The 15,519-nt window shown below is 41.4% G+C and overlaps 1 protein-coding gene across 1 annotated transcript in view; it reads left to right on the top strand.

Annotated features, from left to right (window-relative positions):
* Positions 1-11,611, top strand: part of LOC309634354 (V-type proton ATPase subunit B, brain isoform-like) — a 38,403-nt gene extending 26,792 nt beyond the window's left edge. The window contains exons 2-4 of the mRNA XM_082404307.1: positions 6,807-6,911; positions 7,756-7,885; positions 10,155-11,611. Coding sequence (XP_082260433.1) covers positions 6,849-6,911; positions 7,756-7,885; positions 10,155-10,294 — 333 coding nt within the window. The 5' untranslated portion in view covers positions 6,807-6,848 and the 3' untranslated portion in view covers positions 10,295-11,611. The remainder of the gene's footprint in view (positions 1-6,806; positions 6,912-7,755; positions 7,886-10,154) is intronic.
* Positions 11,612-15,519: the final 3,908 nt, after the last annotated feature.

The raw sequence follows: 15,519 nt of genomic DNA, 5'->3' as shown, positions 1-15,519 counted from the left end.
TGAGGCATGTGGGATCTTAGCTCCCTGACCAGGGATTGAACCTGCACCCCCTTCATTGGAAGGCAAAGTCTTAATCACTGGACCACCGGGGAAGTCCCGATCTTGACCTATTTTTAAACATATTTGGCTAAATCCTATTTAAGTTAACACTTCCTCTGAAATCGGAATTGTGACAAACACTGTAAGAGAGCTACTATTTTTTGCATAAAGGAGAGCAAAATCTTGTGATAGTAAGTATGTTTCCCTTACAAACACAGTATAGGATAAATCTAAATATTCTGATTTGAGAAGAAAATTTTGAATGGAGGAATTTTTCATTCCAGTGTTGCAGGATTGTCTACTTTTCCCTAATATTAAAATGGACAGTTAGCCTCTTGAAAGAGGTTAAAAATCCATACGGAATGTCTCAGAAGGGTTTAGTTGTTCAGTGGCTTTCACTCTTCCTCACAAATTATTTAAAAATGGAATTTTTGTTCAAGATGTCTACCATTAGCGTGAAATATATTTTCCAGTTTTATTGAGACGTAATTGACACATGACATTGTGTAAGTTTAAAGTGTACAACATAATGATCTGATGTATGTATATATTGTGAAATGATTACCACAATAAGTTTAGTTAACAAACATCACTTCACATTGTTACACATTCTTTTTCTTGTGATGACAAGTGTGAAGTTTGATGCTTACCTGGTTCTCTTCTTTTGGACTTTGGCAAATCTAAGAATTAATCCTACCACACATAGCCTATACTAGTCTATCCAAATCTAACAGTTAGTAAAGACATTAACACATTTATCTGTTTGTATGTTTTATTGAGCACAAGATAATAATCTCATTCTCAGAAGCAATGAAATCACCGAAAGAGCCAAATCTTGAGAAAGCCTCGTAGAGTTGCCCTGTTACTAGATAAAGCGCTTGGAATATATAAGTATGTTGTGTCACGCGTCTTCCTGTGACCTGTGATTGTTACTTGAAAGTGTGGAAATGCAGAACAGATCTCCTGTTATTATGAAAGGCCCATCTGTGACAGGTGGAAAGGAGGACGCTATGTTAAGAGCTTGTTCTGTGCAGTTCTCATGGAGGTGACTTGTGTCCTATAGGGAATGTCTCCAGGCTGCATTCCACTCTGGGTTCTTTGCCTCTGGCAGTTCTCCGTGATCACTCCTGTATTGGGGTCCCCCACGCCACTCCCAGGCTCCATGATTCACTGGAAGGACTCACAGGAATCAGCCTAGCGTTATATTCACAGCTGTGATCTATTACAGCAGCAGGACACAAAGTACAGTCAACAAAGGAAAAGGCAAGTGGACCAAAGTCTGGAGGAAACCAGAGGCAAGCTCCCTCGAGTCCTCTGCCAGTGGAACCACACAGGACACGCTTAAGTCCTCCAGCCATGAGGACAACATGTGTGAAATGTTGCCAACGAGGGGAGCTTAGCCTCAGCCTAGGAGCCCAGGCTTTTATGGGGGATGGTCATGTAGGCATCCCCTCCCTGGTACATATCAAAATCCCAGATTCCAGAAGGAAAGCAAGTGTTCAGCACCAACCACATTGTTTGCATAAACATCTTAGGCAGCAGTGAGCCACTCTTATCAATTCTGGGAGTGGTGAAAGCCCTCCCAAAATTCAGGTTCCTAGACACCAGCAAGCCTTTCTCAGGATGGTGACTCAGGCCTGCGGATGTTATCACTGTTATCTCTTTTGGTTCTGATTTTTTTTCTTCCTTTCCTTCAGTCTTTCTTACCTTCAATCTTATATTCTATTATTTTAATAAGATGATCTGATTTAACACCCTTAGTTTCTTACATGAAAATACCAGCATGGTCCTGCGCTAAGGTGGACAGAACACACCAAGTCCTTCTGAAGCTCTGGAGGCTCTGCTCCCGAGGAGGGCACGACCAAGGCCCTTCATTCATTACCTAAGAAATGGTCATTCCCTAGTAAGGCGCTTAATCTGTCCCATTTCAAAAATAAGTGATGCCACATTTCAAAAATAAGGACTCAGGGTAATTTCCCTGAGTCCTTAAGAGCGATGACTCATAGAGAACACCTCTGAACTGGCCCCCTCTATAGGAGAAAACAAGGAGCCTGCGCTAGAAAGAATGGAAAGGCCTAGAAATGACCAATTGGCCCTGAAAATTGAGTCAGTGAACAAGTGTCTGTTAGGCACGGACGGTGTGGAATGTGGTTAAGGATGGTCTGAGTTAGCTAGGAGGTACCATCGTGGTCCTTCTCAGACACATACTCTTCCGGGAATTCAACTGGCAGACACAATTAAACTTGAAAACTTCCTGAATTTCAACAATGCCACCGAGTGCCTTCTGCTTGCCAGAACTAGACTGGTCAGTGATGGTCTGAGGAGAAACTTAAACTACTTTGAAAATAAGGCAGGCAGACTTAGAGAGTGGTAGCGAACATGGCACCCACCTAGCATACAAACCTTGTGAGACCCTGAGGGTCATGAGTATAACGGATTGTGGCTGAGCTGTAAGGGACTCACCGATCCAAGTCACTCAGCAAGGCCACCACAGGCCAATCCAGAAGCTAAGAGTATTATTTTCCTCGGGCTGCAGTAACAAAATGCCACATTCAGACGGTTAAACAACAGAAATTTATTTTCTCACAGTTCTGGTAGCTAGAAGTCCCAGATCGAGGTGTTGGCAGGGTTGGTTTCTTCTGAGGCCTCTCTCCCTGGCTGACAAATGACTGTCTTCTTGCTGTGTCCTCACATGGTCTTTCTCCGTGTGCACACTTCCCTGGTGCTTCTCTGTGTCCAGATTTCCTCTTCTAGTAAGGACACCAGTCAGATTGGATTAGGACCCACCCTAATGGCCTCCTTTTACCTTAATCACCTCTTTAAAGACCCTTTCTCCAAATACAGTCACATTCTGAGGTACTGGGGGTTAGGGCTTCAACATAACAGTAGGTTAAAGGAATTCCCTACCATTTGAAGTAGTTTAATGTTGAACTAAACACATATTGGTATCACTTTAAGTCAATGGAACTTCTTAATGAGAAATCTTCCTAAATTTTGTACAAATGACCCAATTTGCATATTACTATTTTCAACATATACAGGAGGCCACTGGGTTAGTGCTATTCTCCCAGTAGTCCTGAAACAGTCTAGACTCACAGTTAAATACTTTAATTCCTTTAATTTCATTGATTTATTTAATTCCTTGAAGCTGCTAATAGAATATGCCCACTACCCAGCACTCCTTTGAGGCATTCCTTAATAACACTAACCATACTTCATTTTCTTCTTTTGTGTTACTCTTGAAGTTTAGAAGCCAATTCATTTGTCAGAACTAAATTTGTGCCATGTATCAAATAACATACTTTTATTTGCAGTGTTCTAGTATTGTTTTCAACAGCCATATATTGATTTTGAGACAGGCTGGGACCTGGGACCCTTTGCTGCAGTGTTGCAGTGCTTGCACCTCGACACACCTCTCCTCGAGCAACAAAATAACAAAGAAACTGTATGGGACTAAAAATAACGACGTGCATGCCCAGTTGGGGCAAATTCTGGACAAAAGATACAAAGAGACCAAAAAACCCAACTGCCACTTTTGAAGATCCCAGAGCAAAAGCAGGGTACTGCACGTGCCCCCTGCACACAACACCACCTAAGCGGTGGGCAAACCACCTAAGCCACCCTTCTGGCCCGAACCCTGGACACACCCCTGCCCTCACGCCATATAACAGGGGTCCCCAACCCCCAGGCCGCAGCCTGGTAGGAATCAGGCTGCACAGCAGGAGGTGAGTGGCAGGGGAGCGAGTAAAGCTTCACCTCCTGCTCCCCATCGCTCACATTACTGCCTGAAACATCCCCCCCACGCCACCCCCTGCCGGTCCGTGGAAAAATGGTCTTCCATGAAACCTGTCCCTGGTGCCAAAAAGGTTTGGGGACCACTGCCATATAAGCAGCAAGCTCGCCCCCGCTTAGGGAGCACGCAAGCAAAGGATCCTGTTGTTTGTTCTCGCGCCCCCGTGCTGCAGCAGGGGCCCCAATAAAGCCTTGCCTGAATTTCTTGTCTGGCCTTTGATCAATTTTTATTGTTTAAGGACGCCAAGAACCCTGGTCGGTAACAATTTCAAAATACGGTCTTGATGTCATTGGAAGTAATTTTTTTCTGACTTTTTCTCTGTTTTCAACATCTTTGCCAGCAAAAGATATGTTCCCAGATGTCTTCTAAAATGTTTTCTTCCTGATCATTTAGAAAGATTGGGAAAGAAAGAGTATTGAGAAACTTGAGCTGTACTTTTGCTGCACAGGAAGGGTGAGCTGTGTTCCATCCTAGATTAATAATATTTCAAGCAGGAGGGAAAAAAAAAAGTAAAAGCCTATAACTTTAGCAATGTGTTTGAAAAAGACTTGATTTCAACAATGTTTCTATCATGCTTACGTTGCAGCTGTCTAAACAATACAGATAACAAAAGCATGTCAATTAAAAGCAGCATTTAGGACCCAGTTTCACAGATCTGCATTGGCCCTGGGTTTCGGATGATTTCAGGGCCAGGCGCTGGGAGTTCCTGTGTGGTGTAGTTGTGCTCAGCCATGGGGCAGGTGGGTTCCCTCTTGCTGTAGGAGAAGGTGGTGGGACACACGGAGATGGTTATCTCTTTCTGCTTTTGACTCTCCTGACTTGCTTCCACCAAGAGGCCATAAACCCAAACTGGAAATACTGATTAAGTGCATACTTTTTCCAACACATTGACCACAACTTGAGATTTTCATGGCGGAATATATTACATAAATGTCTGGAAAGCAAATATTTTAAGTGCACTTTAGGTAGATGTTTGCTTACTTTAATCAAGCAGAAGGAGAGATTATTCTTTTACCTTCTGGAACGTGTTGAGGTAACCTTATCTACAGAAGGGAAAACTTTAGAGTTCACCTGGTACAAAGCACCCGCATCCGGATAAACGAAGGTTGTTCCCGAGGCCAAGCTTGCTGTGCTTGCCGCACGACAGGCCAGTAAATCAGACATGACGCACTGAGGGAAAGAACACGACTTTATTCGGAAAGCCAGCAGACCGAGAAGACGGCGGACTAAAGTCTCAAAATAACCATCTTATCGGGGTTTGGATGCCAGTTTCTTTTATAGCACAGAGACGGGGAGGAGATGAGGAGGTAAAGTAAAAGGGCCATCAGTTTTGCGAATATCCCCTGGAATGGCCAGCCTCAGGGAGGGGATGTGTTAATTTCTTTTTAATTGCAGCCATCCACAGGTGGGCAGAGTCCGTATGTTTCCCTGAACAAAGGCACTTTGGTTTAACATTCAGGCAGAGGGGCAGGGTTCCAGGAGGCAGGCCATTATGTACAGACAGTATCCTTTTAGTGAACAAAAGCAGCGGAAGGCAAAGGTTAAAGTCAAAGAAACAGATCCACCGTGTAGTCAGATTTGGTTCTTCCCTGTAACAAGGTCTCAAAGAGTGAGTGCCTCCCTCCAGGTCACATATAATAATAATATATATAATAATAAAAATTATTCTGGTAGAGAAAAGAATGCAGAACTCTAGCCACTCTAACTCCTTAGTTAAAAAAATGAGATTTATTTGCAGGATAAGAATGATGCTGCTATTAAAAATAATAATAGCAATAGCAAGTTTGAAAACTTTCACGTGGACCTATTCAGGTGCTTAATTGGCATTTAAGGCCTTCTAAGTATCTGTACTAGCCTCCTTCAGGTCAGCCTGTGTTGCTGGGAAACTGCTTTTCTCACTACTCTCTGGACAAAACTCTGGGTCTAGTTGCCATTATTCCGTGGAGTGTTTTTAGATCCCACCCGTTGTTAAACACACCCACTTTTGTTATTAATACAAGAACAGATTTTTCAGAGTTTTTTCTTTGTCTTTTATTGTTAAAATTTTTTTAATTGAGGTATAATTGACGTAACATTACATTGGTCGCAGGTGTACAATGTCATGATTTGATGTTTGTATATGTTGCAGAGTGATCACCACAATAAGTCCACTTAACATCCACCACCTCACATAGTTACAACACTTTTTTTCTTGTGATGAGAATTTTGAAGAGCCACTCTTCTAGCCACCTTTAAATATGCAATACAGTATTATTAACGTACATAGTCACCATGCTGTGAAAGTTCCATCCCCATGACTTACTCATTTGATAACTGGAAGTTTGTACCTTTTAACCTCCCTCACCCAGTTGGCTCACTCATCCCCTGCCTCAGGCAGCCACCAGTCTGTTCTCTATCTGTGAGCTTGACATTTTTTTGTTTGTTTTATAAGGTCCCATATATGTGAGATGATATGGTATTTATCTTTTTCTGTCTGGCTTATTTCACTTAGCATAGTGCCCTAAAGGTCCATCCATGATGTTGCAAACAGCAAGATTTCATTCTTTTTTATGACTGAATAATCAAAAACAGATTTTTTATTGTTTCTTTAGTAGATGCCAGCTTCTGATATCAGCTTTTAGGTGAAATTATTGTTAATCTTTTTATGTGTGATTTTATGAGTCAGAGTTCAGAAGACCATTTGGATTTGCTATTGTAGGCAGATGTTGAAAATTCAGTTTTTTAATAGAATCTTGTACTGTTTTGTAGATTTTACTTTTTGGATTTGATTCTCAAAAAGAAATCTTAACCTGTAAAATGTTTCTTACTTCCTTTTCTTACCAGGAAGAGATATTAGGAATCATCTAGGAAACAAATGTAGCAGTTTTATGCAATTTAAGCAATAAAAATGAGTTTCAAAATCCTCCTTTACTACCAGTAAAGCTTGAATTTTGTACTTAAATATAATATTTTCCCCCTTCCCCTTTTACCCAAGATTTACCCGCCTATTAATGTGCTGCCCTCGTTGTCTCGGTGAATGAAGTCTGCTACTGGAGAAGGTATGACCAGAAAGGATCACGCCGATGTATCTAACCAGCTGGTACGTATGTTTTCTCCAGGATTGTGTTTAAAGAAATGAATACTTTCTCAGTTCATGCTGCTGTCTTATACCTCTTGTCTTTCTTCCATATCACTTTTCTTCTCCCCCCATCAAAGTAGAATTTTAATATAGAATATATAATATAGAATACTGGAATACAGAAACATTCATTAGAGCCAAACAGTCTTTTTCATAAGGATAACTGCTCATGACAAAGATTAAAGATCACATGCTTGAAACCCACCTCTAATGCTGTATGAGGTAGTTTTTAAATAAAAAAGGCATAAGACGATTAAGTTTTTATTAGTAACCTTTATTAGAGAGTATTTCTGAAAGACTATTCCAACTAATTTTTTGTTTAACATATTAGGCAATCACCAGAACGCTAAGGGATACAGCTGTGTATATTCTATGAAATCCTTGGTTTCTATAGTTCTGAGATTGTATACCAAGCATAATTAAAGAAAAATACATTTGACCTTAAAGTAGAAATGATAAATAAACCTACTGATAACCCAGATATTTTTTTTTGAATAGAATTTAGAGATGGATTTCTCCTATTGCGTAAGTTGTGATTTTTAAATGCTCTACAAAATGGAAGCTCATTGATATATTGAGGGAGTGTATTTTTTGTAGAGTGTTAGTAATGTCTATGTATTGCATGCCTGAAGACTCCTTCCTTAGTGAGACTGCTGTATAATAAAGTCTTTCCAATACTTGCATATGTGAATTATGTTTGGAAATAATGTGAAATACTGTGAAGATAGCTACAGCAATACACTTATAATGCCCAGAGTACCGTTACCATTTATAAAGGTTCATGTAAACCTTTTTTTCTCTTTAGTATGCATGCTATGCTATTGGTAAGGATGTGCAGGCCATGAAAGCCGTAGTTGGAGAAGAAGCCCTTACCTCAGATGATGTGCTTTACTTGGAATTTCTGCAGAAGTTTGAGAGGAACTTCATTGCTCAGGGTAAGATTACTATTTTCCTATGAATAGAAACAGCATCATATGTAGTTTTGAGGACTTCTTTCCTAGTCTGAGAGAATTTACATTGGTCGCCATACAAGTTTCCTTCTGATTAGAGAAGAGGTTCTTCCAGCCGCCTGCCATGTCTTTGTTCTTAGCCCTCTGGTTCCTTCCCCTCTACCTTCAATTTCTTTATCCATTTATTTAGCTCCTGTCTTATTTTATATCTTCCTTACAACCGGCCTTCTGCTCTCCTACCTCCATTGCCACTTCTCCTCGCTCTTAACCTCTCTGCAATGCTCTCCTCTGGCTTTGGGGGTTTTGGACTTTCCCAGTCCCTCTGTTTTCATCCTCCTGATTTCTTATCTTCCTGCTTCTTAATTGTTAATGTTCCCAAAGGCTTCATTACCTGTTCTTTCTGTGCTTTTTTTCCCCTATGCTGATGACTAACTTGCTATGTATGAGCCTTTACCCTCTTTCTGAAGCTCTAATCCCACATCTCCAGCTAGGAAGCCTGTGTTTATGCCACCATCCTCTCTGGCTCAGCGTGGTGAGAACCAAAGTCTTTTCCCAACTGACCACCTGCCTAGCAATTCCCTTTTCAATTTCTGTCTACCTCTGGCATGACCATTACCCTAGTTAGCCCAAGCTCAGGAATTAGGCATTCTTAAGCCTCTTCATTTATTCTCCAGTCATCAAATATTTGCTAATTTGCATTGTTCTCCTTTGAAACATCTTATCCTGTTCTCTTTTCATTCCTATTAAAAAAACTTAGGCCAGTGTTTCTCAAAGTTGAATATGCTTTTGAATCTACCAGGGATCTTGTTGAAGTGCAGATTCTGATTCGGTAGGTGTGGGTGGGGCCAGAGAGCCTGTATTTTGACAAGTTCCTGGGCGATGTTGAAGCTGCTGATCTCTGACCACTCTTTGTGTCCCAAGACCTAGTCCAGACCTTTGTCCCATCATCCTTGGCCGTTAGTGCCAGCATCTTCACCAGTCTCCCTGACTCGCTATGTGCCATTGCCGGGGTAAATTTAGTATTAATTTTATTGATTGTCCTTCTGTTAAAAAGTCTATAATGGTTTTTATTACATAGCATGTGTAGGGCTTTCAAGCTGTTTTGTTTGGTCTCTTCCCTACCACCCCTGCTAATGCTGGTAAACTCTATTTTTGACCTCACTGATACTTACAAACGATGTGTTTATTTTGGAATAATGCATCAGCTGCACACTTAGGATTTGTGCGCTTTTCTATTTGTGTGATACATTTTTTTTTTTAATTTATTTATTTATTTTTATTTATGGCTGTGTTGGGTCTTTGTTTCTCTGCGAGGGCTTTCTCTAGTTGTGGCAAGCGGGGGCCACTCTTCATCGCAGTGCGCGGGCCTCTCACTATTGCTACCTCTTGTTGCAGAGCACAGGCTCCAGACGCGCAGGCTCAGTAATTGTGGCTCACGGGCCCGGTTGCTCCGCGGCATGTGGGATCTTCCCAGACCAGGGCTCGAACCCGTGTCCCCTGCATTGGCAGGCAGATTCTCAACCACTGCGCCACCAGGGAAGCCCCGTGTGTGATACATTTTTTAAGTACCATTAAAATCCCCACAACATATGATTGTTGGGTTTTCTAAAAAAAAAAAAAAAAAAAAATTTATGCAGAACCTTAATATCTTAAAAAGATAAAAATTATTCTGGTAGAGAAAAGAATGCAGAACTCTAGCCACTCTAACTCCTTAGTTAAAAAATGAGATTTATTTGCAGGATAAGAATGATGCTGCTATTAAAAATAATAATAGCAATAACAAGTTTGAAAACTTTTACGTGGACCTATTCAGGTGCTTAATTGGCATTTAAGGCCTTCTAAGTATCTGTACTAGCCTCCTTCAGGTCAGCCTGTGTTGCTGGGAAACTGCTTTTCTCACTACTCTCTGGACAAAACTCTGGGTCTAGTTGCCATTATTCCATGGAGTGTTTTTAGATCCCACCCGTTGTTAAACACACACACACACACACACACACACACACACACGCACGCACGCACGCGCCCAACGTCTCGCCTGCGGGCTTTCTCGCTTTTCTCTGATTCCCAGGGGTACTTACTGTCTAGACCCTCATTTCCACATTTGGTCACATCCAGTCCTGGGAGACCTGACTGCTTTGTGTTTCTTTTTTATATTTCATGCTCACAGTGCTAGACCCATAACAATAAATTTTGAATAACGCTGATAAGTTGGAAGTACTTGGCCTTTATTCATCTAATCTCAATTTTTTGTAAGGTCCTTACGAAAACCGCACTGTCTATGAGACTTTGGACATTGGCTGGCAACTGCTCCGAATCTTCCCCAAAGAAATGCTGAAGAGAATCCCTCAGAGCACCTTGAGCGAATTCTACCCTCGAGGCTCTGCAAAGCATTAGCTGCTACTTCATCGCTGGCTCGATGCTCTTGTGAAATACTGGTTCTGTTTTCTTTATTCCTTTTGCACTCCCCCATCCCCACCTTTGTGTTGGAGTTTACTGTGTTACCCTGTAATTAAAAACAAAGAATAGGTAACATATTGTGCCAGTGTTGCAATGTTTTAAACTGCTAACAGACTTTAAAATATCCCCTGTTCCGAAAACCTGGAACTGCAGTGCTTTGTTTAAAGTAGCTGAGGGTTGGAGGTGAAGTTTTCTTACTGATGTGTGTATTTGTACGTAGTGGTGTAGTTAGCTGCCTAGTGTCCTCATTATTTGGGTCTCTCAGACCTTCCCTGTCCACCCCCTCCAGAGTATCACTATCTGAAGTTACAATGCTTTGATCTCCAAACTAGGGACAAGATAGGGTCTGAAAGACGCTTCCTCTCCTAGCCGAGACGCTTTCCTGAGCGCTTGTTTTTAGACTTTGGTGTGCCTCTGGGTCTGCTCTAAGCAGACGGCTTTTCCTGTCCACCTGCTGTTTCCTATTTAATGAATAGGTTAGAAAAGGAGTTTCCTTTTCCTCTTTGGTGCGCATAAGTTTCAACTCCTGTGTCTTACTGTTCTCCCTCCCTCTGAGTAACACAGAATCATGCAGCTTTTGCCCAACTGGCATTGATCTGATAGTAGTGAGATGCCCTGTCTTGATGATCCCTTACTGGGTTTCCATGCAGAGGAATCATAATGAAAATAATTAATAGAATTCTTGGTTGGAAAGAGTTGGGATACAATTTTTTAAGAAAGAAAAAACCTATATTGGTTCTACATTCGGACATGCTAACAGTGGTTTTAAGTTTCTAAAGTGTTGACCGGATGCTAAAGGCAAGGTGGGGAAGAGAAAGCTCTTCTGTGTATGGAATCTTTTATATATATATATAATCTATGGATATTTTAAACTCTGTTAGATAGCAGCCTTTGGAAAATCCCCTATTTGGTCCTGCTTTCTGACCTATCTGCCTTTTCAGGGTAATCTTGTGGCACAAGTGATAGCATTTAAAAGCTTTAGTCTTTTAATTCCTCCTCTTTCCTGCTGCGAGCCCTGAGCTGTCTTCTGTGCACTTCTGACATGTCTACTGTTTGGTCTCTCTGTGTTCTTTGTTACTTGGGTGCAGTAGCAACTTCTCTGTGCATTCCATCTTTCTTTCAAGTTGTGTAAAGTTCTTCACTTTTTTTCTCTGAGGGTGTAGGGGGTGGGGGGAGTCAGCATGATTATATTTTAATGTAGAAAATGTGACCTGGATATAAAATGAAAATAAATATTAAATTAAATGGAAGTTACCTAACGTGACTCTGTATCTTCTAATCAGAAAAGCAATAGCAACAAGCAAATATATAATAATGCACCTGTCTTTGATTGACAGTTTTGAACATCATAACCAGTATTGTGAACCAGCCCCTTGATTCACAATATTATGAACCATGTCCCCTTTACAGGGACATGGCCCATGTTCTGTACCCTCTGCCTTTTAGGCTGCCCTTTCAAGCTCTTTTCAGTAATACCTCTTCCAACATATTGTAGTTTGATCCAAGGTTGAGAGTTGCTAGGGTGTGGGGTTGTTTGTTTGTTTATTTGTTTGTTTTGCAGATCGTTAGTGGCTGTAAGTTCTCTGAAACTTGAAGTTTTGATTCAGGGTCCACTTAGCATTTTCGAGAGTTACTAAGGTGTTTTATAGCATTCTTTGTTTCAGACATTCTCAGGACCTCTAGAGCCTGTCTGCCATGAATGAAAGAGGGTAATAAATAGAAAATGAAATACATACTGAAGCAAGCCAAAACTTGCTTCAAATAAAATCTGAACTAGATGGTCCAGTATATAAAGGAAACATACTTGTTAAAGCACAGGGATGTGGCATCACGGTGGTCTCCCATTTCTTTCCCCTCTTCAACTCAGAGTGACATTTAGGAGATGTAGAGGAAGAGGCTCAGTCATAGCAAGAGTAGGTAGACCTGTGTTCTGATTCTGGTGCTGCCACTAACTGTATGGTCTTGCTTAGTCATTTAACAGATTTGTGTTCCTTTTAGGGTTATTATAAGGACTAGAGATTTTGCTTTTTATATCGCTTTTTAACTTATGTAAAAAAAAACCAGTTTGTTGTATTGGCATGTGTCTATTTCTGTATTCTCTATCCTATTCATTGAACCATGTATCTATCCTTCCACCAATACCACACTGTCTTACTTATAGCTTTACAGTAGGTCTTAATATCCTCTAACTATATTCTACTTTCTCAAAATTGTTTTACTTATTCTGGTTCCTTTGCCTTTACCTTTTGTTCATACATTTTAGAATAAACTTGTCCATGTTGACAAAAAAATTCTGTTGGAAGTTGACCTTTTATTATGTTGAGTCTTCCAATCCATGAATGTGATATGTCTCTCCATTGATTTAGGTCTTGTTTGGTTGTATCATACAGATCCTCTATTAAAATATTTATAATCAAATATTTCATGTTTTGGAAGCATTGTGTATGGCATTGTGTTGTTTTGTTTTTTTTTAATTTTTCTTTTTTTACTTTTGTCTGTGTTGGGTCTTCGTTTCTGTGCGAGGGCTTTCTCTAGTTGTGGCGAGTGGGGGCCACTCTTCATCGTGGTGCGCGGGCCTCTCACTGTCACAGCCTCTCTTGTTGCGGAGCACAGGCTCCAGACGCGCAGGCTCAGTAATTGTGGCTCACGGGCCTAGTCGCTCCACGGCATGTGGGATCTTCCCAGACCAGGACTCAAACCCGTGTCCCCTGCATTAGCAGGCAGATTCTCAACCACTGCGCCACCAGGGAAGCCCCGGCATTGTGTTTTTAGTTTTGGTTTCCAGTTGTTCATTGTTAATATTTGGAAATATGACTAATGTTTTTGTGTTGATCTTGTATCCTGAGACTTTGTTAAAGTAATTGCCACTTATTAATTGCTTCTTAGAGATTTCTTGGGATTTTCTATGCAGACAGTCATGCTATCCATGAGTATGGACAGTAATATTTCTTCCTTTCTAATCTGTGTGTCTTTCTTTCTTTTTCTTGCCATGCTGCACTGGCTAGTACCTACAGTACTAAGTTGAAAAGGAGAGATGAAAGAGGACATTCTGGCCTTCTTTTGAATTTAGGAGGAAAACATTCATTCTCTCACCATTAAGTATGATGTTCACTGTCGGTTTTTTGTAGATATTCTTTACTGGGTTGAAGTAGAGCCCTTCTATTCCTGAGAGTTTCTGACATGAATGTGTGTTGAAGTTCATCAAATGCTTTTTCTTCATTAATTGATGTGGCCATGTAGAGTTTCTTCTTCAATCTATTAATATGGCAAATTACGCTGATGATTTTTGAATAGTAAACCAAGCTTGTGTTCCGAGAATAGACTCCAGTTGATCAGAGTGTATTGTTATTTGCTGCCTTCTTCATGTGTTGATTTTATTGTGCAATTTTTTTCCCGTTTCCGTGTGTGAAAGCTTAGATTATTGATCTGAGACCTTCCCTCTTTTCTATTATAAGCATTTAGTGCCATTCGTTTCCCTCTTAATAATGTTTTCTCTGGATCCTTCCACATTTTATGTGTTGTATTTTCATTTTCACTCAGTTCTATTTATCTTAAAATTTTTCCTTGAAATTCCTCTTTAACCATGGATTATTTAGAAGTGTGCATCTTAATTTCCAAATGTTTGGAGGCATTCTACTTCTCGTTCTCATTTTTATACAATTTAAAGCTTAGACTTTGGACACAGTGGAATAAAATGCAATTATGTTTGTTTAGTTATTTTATAGAGGTTCTTCAAATATCACTGGAGTGAAGTTTTCAAATATTAGTTTTACATAGTAGTTCTCAGTCTTTTGCACTTGTAACCATAAGAGAGTTCCCTAAAAATATGTAACCCTGGCTGCTGGAGCCATGTTTATCAGGGGCAGTTCACAGTCACAGGAATAGTGGGGAGTTTGTGGGTCCCCACTGCACACTTTGTTCTGGGCCAGCACACAGGGATCCAGTAGGGATCCAGGGTCCAGGAGAGGGACCCAAACTTTGGGCTCTGGTGTTTCTATTGCAGAATCAGGGAAGCCCAGGTCCCGTGTGGGCAGGAACTAGGACCAGCACTGGGACACACAGGACCTAGGTCCAGTCCCTCTCCATGGAACGAGCAGTCAGGCTGAGGGAGGCCCAGCCTCTCTCCTGCTGGTCAGGGCTGAGCCAAGCTGCGGTTGCAGCTGTATTGCTCAGTAGACCCATGGCTGAGTCACCAGCTATGACAGCCGTAAGCCCTGGCTATGGGTAGTGTCCATGAAGTCTTGAGGAAGGCCGGCTTTCCTCCTGCAGGGAGGCAGTCTTGAACAAGTTAGCCCTGCCCTGTCACTACTTCAACAACCAAAATTTTCATTACTCCCTCTTGCTCCCCAACCCCACTCAGATAAAAGCATAGTTTCTCATGGGGTGGCCAACCTTTTATTTTTCAAACATTATCAACATCATTTCATACAAGAAAGGACATTCGAACCCCAATTAACTAAGAAGCACATATTGCAGAATAAGCTCGTTGGCCCTAAAACAAGACCCTTAGCTATTTCCATGGACCATCCTTGATTTCTCCATTATGCTGCTGAGTAGTGCAAAGTTGGTGCTCAAGAACTCCTTGGATGATGGTGTGCTATCAACAGCTGCTGTGAACGCCAGCACCTGGCACCCTCGGTGGCTATATGGGCAGAGGAGTTGAGGAGACAGTAGGTGATGGCTCTGTGCTGTCAGTGAGGGCTGTCCTCTGCCCGCACCCCTTTTAATCCCTTTGTATCCCTACCACCTGAGGAATGAAGGCAGTGATGAGTTATTGGCAGAATTGCCCTGTCTGATAAGAGGGTCACCTGCAAGCCAGAGGGCCCAAATCCTCCCTGGAACACATCACTCCCTACCCACCACTTAACAATTCCCTTCAAACAAAGGTGCAAATTTGTAATAGCTGCACCGTTAAGATATGCCATCTGTGATTCGGACAACTGTGACTCCTTGCCCTGTTCTTGGAGGAACATGACATTTTGTAGGGAGAACCCAGGCCAGGTGGCCAAAGTCTCTGTCAAGTCTGTTTCTTCAGCCAATACTTTGATTCAAGTTGAGGGTGGTGGAGATGAGTGGGCCTTCACCATGATAGCCTTTCCCTGGTATCACTGGCCAAGGTTCCCTTTGGTGAACATTACATACAAAAGCTTGCCCAGCACACG

The sequence above is a fragment of the Balaenoptera borealis genome, assembly GCF_965194805.1.
Source record: "Balaenoptera borealis genome assembly, chromosome: 8".
NCBI classification, from domain to species: domain Eukaryota; kingdom Metazoa; phylum Chordata; class Mammalia; order Artiodactyla; family Balaenopteridae; genus Balaenoptera; species Balaenoptera borealis.
The sequence above is the reverse complement of the archived record's forward strand: the minus strand, read 5'-3'. Positions and strand labels throughout refer to the sequence as shown.